Source organism: Tripterygium wilfordii, chromosome 19, assembly GCF_013401445.1.
Source record: "Tripterygium wilfordii isolate XIE 37 chromosome 19, ASM1340144v1, whole genome shotgun sequence".
NCBI classification, from domain to species: Eukaryota; Viridiplantae; Streptophyta; class Magnoliopsida; order Celastrales; family Celastraceae; genus Tripterygium; species Tripterygium wilfordii.
The window spans coordinates 11697973-11708525 of NC_052250.1; the positions used below are offsets into that span (position 1 = coordinate 11697973).

General features: G+C 37.5%; 2 protein-coding genes across 3 annotated transcripts; one reads left to right on the forward strand and one right to left on the reverse strand.

Moving 5' to 3' along the window:
- The first annotated feature begins 376 nt into the window (after nt 1-376).
- Nucleotides 377-1956, forward strand: LOC119986075 (transcription factor MYB86-like). Its single transcript, XM_038830622.1, has 3 exons — nt 377-714; nt 803-932; nt 1021-1956. The coding sequence occupies exons 1-3, from the start codon at nt 582-584 to the stop codon at nt 1757-1759; spliced, it is 1002 nt and encodes a 333-aa protein (XP_038686550.1). The 5' UTR covers nt 377-581; the 3' UTR covers nt 1760-1956.
- Nucleotides 1957-3683: 1727 nt separating this feature from the next.
- LOC119986064 lies at nt 3684-8567 on the reverse strand. 2 transcript variants are annotated; one of them, XR_005465199.1, is made up of 3 exons: nt 6333-8521; nt 5987-6038; nt 3684-4077 (listed from the first exon to the last, which is right to left on the reverse strand). XR_005465199.1 is itself a non-coding variant. In XM_038830611.1 (2 exons), exon 2 carries the CDS (start codon nt 8275-8277, stop codon nt 6400-6402), a length of 1878 nt encoding a protein of 625 aa, XP_038686539.1. In that variant the 5' UTR covers nt 8278-8290; nt 8501-8567; the 3' UTR covers nt 6219-6399. The 2 variants fall into 2 exon arrangements, 1 of the variants encoding a protein (XP_038686539.1); XM_038830611.1 differs by lacking the exons at nt 3684-4077; nt 5987-6038 and having other exon boundaries at nt 6219-8290; nt 8501-8567.
- Nucleotides 8568-10553: the final 1986 nt, after the last annotated feature.

The following is a 10553-nucleotide window of genomic DNA, read 5'->3' on the forward strand; positions in this document are numbered from 1 at the left end:
ATATTCGAACCCCCAAGACATATACCGAGAGATAAACCACAAGGATTCCCCCACCCTTGCTCTCTCTCCCTCTTAGCCGCTTACTTAGAGACACAAAGAATTAGGGTTAAGTAAACTTAGAAACAAGCTTACTATTATAAGCTTGTACAAAACCTAATCCTAGTTAAACTCAAATTACTAATTCTAATCTAACTACAGTCCAATTTTATTGATCAATTTCAACAGAAATAACTTAATTGTTGTTGTTAATTTCTAGAGAGAGATTTGAGATATCTTAAAAATCAATCCACTCCCAATGCAAATAAAGCATTACCAGATTTGCGTAAAACCCACTTGATTGCTTCACCTCCCTCTCCCTCTCCCCCCCTCTCTCTCTCTCTCTCTCTCTCTTTCTCTCCATAACTTGAACTCTAAGAATGATTTAGTACTCCTCTCCCCTTTAAATCACCAGAAACTATTCTTCTTTCTTCTGCTCAATCTATCTTCCCCTGCTTTGATTCCATGCCTGAATTATCATTCCAGTGACCACCTACGTCGACAACTCTTCCTTTCAATACATTGAAAACAACAAGAAGAAGAACATGGGACGACATTCATGCTGCGTAACGCAGAAATTAAGGAAAGGTTTATGGTCCCCTGAAGAAGATGAGAAACTGTTCCATTACATTACTAGATATGGTGTTGGCTGCTGGAGCTCTGTTCCTAAACTGGCCGGTGAGTAATAATTCTTTCCCCACACCCCATTATCTCATTTTTTTTTAGCAATGATAGGTTGCTGAAATCGTAGAATTGGTCATTTCAGGATTGCAGAGGTGTGGGAAGAGTTGCAGACTGAGATGGATAAATTACTTGAGACCAGACCTTAAGAGAGGGATGTTTTCACAACAAGAGGAGGAACTCATAATGAATCTCCATGAAGTTTTGGGCAACAGGTAAGAAAATTTACTACCCAATACAATCAATAAACTTAATCTTCAAAATGGGTGTTGATTAAATTTGGAGAATTTAATTTAATCTCAGGTGGGCACAAATAGCAGCACAGTTACCAGGAAGAACAGATAATGAGATTAAGAACTTTTGGAATTCTTACCTGAAAAAGAAGCTAATGAAGCAAGGAATTGACCCAACAACACACAAGCCACTAAGTGAATTGGCAGTGAAAGAGACAAAGAATTTTTGTACTGATAAGGCATCTGCTCTGCAACCAACCATTACTTGTCATGAGCCAACATTTCTTGTTAATGAGACAACTTGCTATAACAGCACAGCCTATGAATATGATCCTAACTTGTCCTATTTTGAGTTGGGTTTTGATCCAAATGTGTATCAATCAACTCTTCCAAATCAATTCCAACCCAGTTTCAGACAAACCCAGCTGGACATTAATTCCAACTCTGCTTTCATTTCAATGCCAAACTTGACCAGTTTCGACTTCTCGGACAATTCGGGTTCGAGCAACAGTTCCAATATCAGCAACTACAATGGGTTTCAGATGGTGGAGAATGCAGGAGTTTCATGGGAGAATGAGAACAAGTTGGATGTTTTCCAGTTTCAAGTCAATGGGATGATCAAATCAGAAGAAGAAGAAATAATAATAAAGCAGCAGAGGCAGCAGAGCAGCTCATCATGGCATGAAGAAGGAGTAGTACAACAGCTTCTTCACACACAAAATTCAGTAGATTTCAGTAGCTACCCATTAACATCCCTTTCAGAGGATCTAACAGCAGAGAATTTGGACTTCTACCATCACCAGATTTGAAACTGTAAAAACTTCATTACTCTTTTTTTTTTACTGCATTTGGTTAATTTCTTTACAAATATGGATACAAAGAGACAGTACAGGAATTGCTGCAGAAAAGTTTCAATTTTTTTTTTTGTTGGTTCTTGATTAGTCCAATCATACATGTAATTTTCTTCTTCTTTTTTTCTTTGTAATTTGAAATAATGTAATTGCAATTATGAGTGAGCACTAATAATTTTGTTTTCTTGTGGGTCTTATTCTTCTAAATGAGTTATCATTCATTATTAATGTGTAGTTGTGGTGCCATTTTCTTCCCCCGTCTTTTCCTTGTTTAAGCTAGACACTTTTTTAATACAGGACACACCCAGGCCCCATAAAAACTCACATCTAAATTTCAATATAAGATATAATATCATACTCGTTTTTAACAGAGAACGACCATATATAAAACTTGTCTTTTCTATGAGTCTAAACTCGGGTCGTCAGACCCTCACATACAGAAGGTTCCCACCTAACAACATGGTAAGTTGGGAAAAAACTAATACATGACACATCCAGACCCACAAAAATTCACACCTAAACTTTAATATAAGAAATAATATCATACTCGTTTTTAATCGAAAATGACAGCATATAAAACTTGTCATTTCTATGGGTCTAAACTCTGATCGTCAGGCCCACGCGCACAGAAATTTCTCACCTGACAACAAGCTAAATTGAGCAAAAATTCAGTACGTGGCTATAAGGGTATTGCTCCCAGTGACAATCGAGCCTAAGACTATCACCCAAATGATTAGACATATAGATGATACACTTCATCATCATCATCATTATAATTCACGTAAATGTGCATCAAGTATGAATTGTATGTCATTATAATAATGGAAGTGGGGCAGGTAATAGATGGTGATATCTTTGATCAGGCTGGCAGAGTACAACAATGACGATCATGCGGCCTCTTTACATATTCATATTTATATATTTTTATTCATGTAAACTATATTATTATGCTGATTTCATAGCAAATGATATATATATATATATATACACTGCATTTTCGGGCCCCTCCCATCCACTGTATAAGTAAGTACCTCCAAAAGTGTTAAATTGGCTGGCTGGCCTCTTTCTCTCCATTATTGAGGAGAGAGAGAGGAAGGAGAGGAGAGGTTACTAGGGCAAGAGAGTCGGCTCTAGGTATACATACATAATAATTGTATGTATAACAGCTGCAGGTACCAAGTCAATAGCAGAATCTACTTCCTGTTATTTATAAACCTATACATTCTTCCAGGTACCAAATATACTGTCGGTGTTAATATTATAATCAAACTTGCTTCTTGGATTAAGGGGCCTGCAAAATTTGCGATGAAATGCAAGGGCCCCATGTCAAGCCTTTTCCTTTAAGCCTAAGTACCCGTTAAGTGAGACGATTCAAGGAGAACAAAGTCGTATGGACCTAATGTATCCAAAGAGAACCAGCAAACCAAAAACAGACAATATTATTGATCAGCAGGATTCCTTGTTTTGTTTGAAAGGGCTCATTTCCAGTTCCACTTACATGCAAAACCACAATAAGACTGCAGAACATCAATCCAAGTCCAAAGGGATTGGGAAATCATATCAGCATGTTCTACTCTAGCGATAGCTGCTCCAGACATTCTCTCATTCTATAATCTCGACGACGATGGCGGCTGGTCTTATTAAAAATTATATATAATACATAAGTACCAGGCTACCAGCTAACAATCAATCTTAGGATGAAGAATCACAATAAGACTGCAGAACACAAGCATATACATAGTTACATACAGTGCACATGAAGAAAACACAAAAATAATAACAAATCCTCCATTACCAACTGTGTTATTAGTCGTATTGAGTCTATTGACTAATAATTAGAATAACCCTTGACATTAATGGAACGAACCTCATACATAAAAAGTTTCCTTGAGTTGAAAGTTTTCCTTGTATAGCTTCTCTTCAAAGATAACTCACTCAATTATATAACCTGTTTACCAACTGTTTAACAGAAATTAGGTGGAGCTAGACAAGAGCGTCCAAATATATACCTCACCTCTTCAGTACTAGAATGTGTAGTCTCTCTGGTTATTGAGAATCCTAAGAAAACAAATATTAAAGTCTCTTTCGATAGTCGATTCAACAGTCTAGAGAAGAATACACATCGTCTTGAAGCTTGAAAGCTACCAATGCAAAAGTCTTCACATAGGAAGTTGGCCACAAGAAAATACCATTTTAGAAACTAGATTGTGACGGGTTTGAGTGAAATAAAAGCTTGCATCATTAACAGAATGGTTTCATTAGCTTCATATACCCACCTAAACAGAGAAAAATAAATCATAAATCACATTCAACCACTGAAGTATACTTCAAGCCTCAAATATTCAAAGCAAAAATACTGTGAAGTGATTGAATGTATTTTCAGCAGCACACAAAGTCAAATATGTAGAGAAAATCACCACTACTTCTGTACGTTACCACAAAAGTGATCCTATTCAGCTAGAATCAATCTAATGTAAATGATACGCAACCCCTTTTTACAACAACCTAATCATCCATAATTGAGTTTGGTGCTGAGTCCAGTAAGGCTATGGGTAGTTGCAGATCATTGAGGTTGTAGTGATAGAAGTCAATATCTTTCATTCATCTATAATATTGATCATACATAGGGGAAGTAAGTCAGACACACCAAATATACTCTCGAGGGAGTGGAAGAGTGATGAAACTAAATTTTCAACTAGACGGCTATTGATCAAAAGAGAGGTGAGGAAGTTGACTTTGGTCACCAGAGTAGGGTTATACAAATCAGAAAAACAATGTACTGCTAGCAGGCAGCAGCACTGCTTGTGCCAAGCGGTTGGGTTTTTTTTTTTTTTTTTTAAGTTTGAATTTAAATTTAAGTTTGGAAATAAATATTTATAATAAAATAAACAAAATTTACAAATAATTTTTAAAAATATCATAAAATATAATATCATAAAATTTTAATATAATAATTTCAATTTTATTTATTTAAAAAAGTCTTGTACTTTATATTAATAATAAACTATACTTATAAATTTATTATTTATACATAAATATTTATAAAAAATAAAAAAAAATTACAAACAAAATAGACTTTCCATGGCTTATAAGCTAGCGTGAGCTATAAGTTTTACCAAACACCCAACTGCTTACTTCTTAGCACTAGTGTTGAAAATGAAAAAATAAACCCTACCAAGCGAGAACAACATATTTTATTGCTCTGTTTTGTCATCTTCTACTAGTTTTAAAAATTTGCTGGAAACCCTAAGAAGGCGACTACATATAAATATTGCATAAAGCTTTGACATTTTCTACGAAAATATATACTTGATGTGTGGTACATTGCAAGTTGAATGTACTCTTTGTATTCTTTCAGACTACGTATATTTCCAACGTGTACTGGGATTCCAGATTTTTTTCCATTGGAAACATTTCTATGAAAGTTGCTAATTACCTTCCAATATTTGTTAAATTTTGTAGCTTACAATGCTCTCTAACTTATAGTTGAAATATCTTCCGGTTGTTTAATTGTGTTGATTAACCACAAAGTACTGTCAACTTTGCTCTAACCCATCTCTGCATATAATACATTCCCACGCAGGTAAAGTTTGAAGGATAATTAAAAGGGTTTAAATAAATAAAATTCATTGTTTTCAGTTTTTGGTTCCAGATGATTTCCAAGTCCTAATTTGTGAGAATATCCATAACCCTTTCCAGTATCTTGCTTCACACAACAATCTGAAAGACACCCCAGCCCATGCTGTATTATCTGATTCTGGGGTATGGAATTGTAAGGGCAGTTTTTCATTCTTTAAACTGGTTAGTAGCTGGAATGTATGTCCAGTATAATAGGTTTCAGTGCCTAAGCAACAGTTAGTTATCAGAAAAATACATGAAAAACTACGAGACTGAAATAACCAGTTAGAACTCCAGAGATGAACTAACGGAAACAAAGGGAAGGGAAAAACAAATTGAAGTCAGAGAGGACCATTAGCAAACTGCAAATACTCGAGTTGAATATGCTTCTATTCTATGTGTGTGAACCACAAAAAAAGGCACATATACTTAGAAGAGTACTCATATATTTAAGTAGGAGCGGGTGCGTGACTGTATTAGAACATGCAACAGTATAAACACAGGACATATAATTGTGTCCCATCCAGTTCTACGAGTTCAAATGCCAAAAAGAATTTTGATACAAACCTGAATGCAGAATTTAGGAGGTAAGACAGCATCAAGTATCTACCTACTCAGTCTGCAAGGAGCAGAAACAATTAACATAAACAAGACAACAAGGTACTAATTTAAAATATCCTTCCATCTTGTATTTATAATGAATAGCAAATAACAAAACAAAACTATGCAATTTCAAAGGAGCTTCTCTCATAGCAGCAAAAAGGATAAATCTGGCTGAAAAGGGAAGGAGATATACATATAGAGAGAATACAGCAGAGTAGAAAGAAGTTCTTCATAAATTTAATCATGTGCATCCACAAATATATCGCTATAACACGACAACAAATAAATACTGGGAATGACTAACTCTTACAGTGTTTGTTCTGCTGAATGTATGTTACAACAAGCTCACATGGATGAGTAAAACTATCGCTGGGAAGTTATGGAGGATAGGACTGTCTGTGGAGATGCAAACCAGCCTGATAAAGGGTGAGGTGGTGTATTGCTTTGGCAAACAGATCCCTTAGATCAGGATGCAGAGCTAGCACAGAACGCGCCAATCCTTCAATGGCATTCAATGCCTGTGCTTGTTCAAGAGCTTTGCTGTTCCCAGCATTCAATGCTAGGTAACATAGTAGAACAAGTCCATGAATTTGAGCTCGATCACTGGCACGCAACAATCTCATCAAAGGAGGAACTCCATCAAACTCAATAATGGCCTTCGTATGCTCTGTACAATTGAAATTTTCTGGACATGCAAATTTTCCCAAAGCGATAGAAGCTTCAGTGGCCATATCAACATCCTTGTTCCCAAGCTGAGCAACTAAAGGCCCAAGTACTCGTGTTTCTTTTGCAGGAAATGTTCGAGCCAAGCACCCAATTGCCTTAATTGCAGGAATTTGTAATGTCGGATTATTTTCTTCCCTAATTACTCTTAAAAGCTGATCCAATACTGCCTTCGCAGCAGGCAAATTAGTCTTAAAAGCCGCTCGTCTAACATCAGCATTTTGCTCAGCCACTACTGTTATCTCCATAACAGTCATCAAACAATTAAACTGCAATTCCCCTTTCTCACTCTCAATAGTCTTAGCCAAACAAAGCAGCCCTTTTGTCTCTGTAATTTTCCTACAATTTGATACATTACCTTTGGACAGTTTCCAAAGTGCCTTGGCACAACTGACCTTGACCTGAAGCTGCACCTCAGGTAGCTCAATCTCTTTATCTTTCCTATAATGACTGCCCCTACTACTACCATCTGAAAATGAAGAGTGAGCCGACAAATTCGAACCTTTTCGATGACTATAATTATCGCTTCCAGGTTTTGAGGCAATCTGCTTATTAATTTGAACAATTGAATGAATACTAGTTTTACCTGACTCCACCTTAGTAGTATCCAAGACCAAATCCACAGATAGCAACGACACTAGGGGCCTGATCACGTTCTCTCGCACAAAGTCCTGCTGTGCTAGAGGGTCCAATTCCGCCATCCTCGCTACCAAATTTGCCGCCGCAATCTGGACTCTCATTGGGGAATCACCAAGAACCCCAACAATTGTTGGCACCCCAAGCAAATCCACGATCAATCTTACTCTCTCACTGTCAGTAGCGATATTAGAAAGCGCATTCGCAGCAGCAATTTGAGCCTCTGGAGAGGCCCCCTCTTTGAGCAACTTCAAAAGTGGAAAAACCCCGCCTTCTTCAACAATGATATTCTTGTTCCGCTCGTTAACGCGAGCAAGAGAGGCAAGCTCGTTAGCTGCGTCAACACGGTCTTTTAGCTGCCCCATAGTGAGGGTAGCGATATAGGACCAGACCCAGGCGAGGATAGGGTCGTTGCTTGCAATTGGAGGCAGAGATAGGTCAGCTCCGTCAGAATCGAAGATAGAGAGCAGCCAACGCATGTCACCAATTGAGGATTCAAGTAAATTAGATACCTTTCGGAAATCGGCAGTGGTGGTAATTGAAAACAACTGGCGGAGTACGCCGCTGTGGCGGCACTTGCGCATCAGATTCAGGGCGCGTTCAAGATTCTTAGTAACATCGATTGCAATTCGACGAAGTGGACGGTCGTAAAGGGACTGAGTGACAGCGGAGAGGCGCACGGCAGAGCGGAGCATCTGAGAGAGTTTATCGACCTGCTTGGCGAGTTCGGCACATTCTTGCTTGTTGGACTCGGCCTCTTGAGCTGATTTAACAACTCGGTCCGCCAGAAGAATCGGGAGAGAAAGTTCTTCTTGTGGGGTCTTCTCCTCCTCGTGATGGACTGTCACGGCAGCAGCAGCAACTCCTCCACCTCCACCTCCACCAGTAGCTGCCATTGGAAACCTAATACTGGACAATTGGATACTGAATTGAGACGGACAACGGATTAAGGAAATGCGGGAAGACCATAATCAGCTAGCAGATTCCAACTTTTTGATTTTTCAATTTGGTTTCAAGGGTATGTTGGTTGTGAGATCAGAGCAAAGGAATTTTAAAATAATTAAAATATAGTAAAAGAAAGGAAAAAGGTGGATGGAAGATGACTGGATGAGGACAGACCTGCAAAATCATTCCGACGGAAGATTGGACTGAAGAAATTGGACTGACCTTTGACTTTTCGGACAAGGAAGGAACAGCCAAACGTAAACAAAGGAACAGAACGATCTACACATACATATAAATATAGATTAATTATATGTGTGCGAGTTTGCACTTTTACAATGAATTCTTATAGATGATTTTTATTTTTATTAAGTACACCTTAATATTAATATACCAATTAAAAAAACGTAACATAATCAACTAAATCTAGGGATGGTAATGGGTCGGGTACCCTTCCATTTATAAAATACCAAAACCGTTTCCATTTAATATACTCTATACCAAAACCTTTCCAAAACCATTTAAAAAACCATTTAAATTTTCAAAACCGGAACCGTTCCATAACCGTTTATCATCGGGTACCCGTTTACCATTTAACTTTTAATTTTTTATTTTTTATTTGAAGATTATATTAATATAAATTAATATTGAGTATGATTTATATTAATTATGATTTTATAATTCAAATTAGTCTAATTTATAGTTTTATTAGTATGCTTCTATAAATATATACGTTTTAATATGTTTTATCATGTTATAATTTAATATCCTAGTAGTATATCTTTATAGATGATTTATAATATTATTACTATAATGAATCTTTTTATTAAACGGTTTGGGTACCCTAAACCCGGCACCAAATGTCAAACCCGACCCTAAACCATGACGGGTTTGAAAACAAAAACCAAAACCGTTTCCAAAACCTATAGGATCGGTTTTCGAGTTTTAAACGGACCGGGTACCCTGTGGATAGTGCTCGGATCGGTTTTTTTTGCTATCCCTAACTAAATCCCTTTTGCGTTTTTGTTCAAAGATATACACCCCTCTTTTCTTCATCCTCTCTAGGGTTTCAAACCTTCAAATCAACCACACCTGCAAACAGGGTAGACAAGAGAGAGAGGTAGAAGATTTGTTTGGTTCCCGGATATCTATTGCTCACCACTTCCATTTCACGACATTGACAGGCTCTCCACTCAACTTGAATTTAATCCCCTACAATTTTCCCTTGCCTCTTTCAAGCCATCTTTATAGGGTGGCATTTCTGCCACTTGGGAATGGAGCACCAGATGTGTTTGCCAGTATTGTGCATTTGTGGGACTAACCTAGGTCAAAAATGAACAGAAATGGTGAAACTAACTTGTTCCTCCTCATCAAACTCTTCTCCGTCGAAGAAGTAATCGTCTCCTTCGAAGAACTGTTCGGCATTATCCATCTCCTTCCGTCATCGGCGCCCCCGTGGTTTGGGTGGGTTTTTGGGGAATGACAAAGAATAGAGGAGGTGATTTTTAAAGGATTTGCTTCTTCCTCGTAAAGACAAATGGGATGTTATAAGATTAGACTTTTTTGGCGAGAAATTGGAGTAAACTTGGTAAACCAATCGGGGGTGCATATAACGCTCATCTTCTTATATTATCTTCAAATTTTTGGCATTGGTAATGTACCAAAATGACATCCACCCAAAACCTTCCACGTGTCCTAACACATGGCACCTAAAGACGACATTCGAGACGCCCACCTGATGTCATGACTGAAGAAGAGTAGAATTCCAACCGAGGAGTCCGAGTCATCCCTTGGTATATAACTGAACATAGAGACCAAGAGTCCATAAGAAAGTCAATTCTACTTGGGAAAGGAATCCAAATGAGATTCACCATCCTATGATTCTACTTAAGATCAAGTCAATAGTAATTAACAAGAAGAGCTCCGAACCAAGGATTCTCCTTTTGACTGTTATTTACTTGAACGTCGGAGCAGGCCATAAATCCTACTATGCCCACCAGGGCAGGCATTAAAAACTGAAGCAAATCTGAAATTGTATTATGGACCTCAACATCACATAAACTGGGAAATTAACAGCATCCACAATGGTGCTACTTGTGCACACACTCCAAATTTCACTAAATTAAAATAACAATTAACAAACAAAAGAAAAGCAGGCAGATCTGACATTAGTCTATGACACATGCTCTAAGAAATAATAGACACGAATAAATGCCTTCACACCACGGTC

Bases quoted from the DNA above. Each gene is read 5' to 3' on its own strand.
- LOC119986075 (XM_038830622.1), top strand. From the start codon at position 582: ATGGGACGACATTCATGCTGCGTAACGCAGAAATTAAGGAAAGGTTTA. The intron at 715-802 runs GTGAGTAATAAT...TGGTCATTTCAG, and splicing joins CTCTGTTCCTAAACTGGCCG to GATTGCAGAGGTGTGGGAAG. The intron at 933-1,020 runs GTAAGAAAATTT...ATTTAATCTCAG, and splicing joins CATGAAGTTTTGGGCAACAG to GTGGGCACAAATAGCAGCAC.
- LOC119986064 (XM_038830611.1), bottom strand. From the start codon at position 8,277: ATGGCAGCTACTGGTGGAGGTGGAGGTGGAGGAGTTGCTGCTGCTGCC.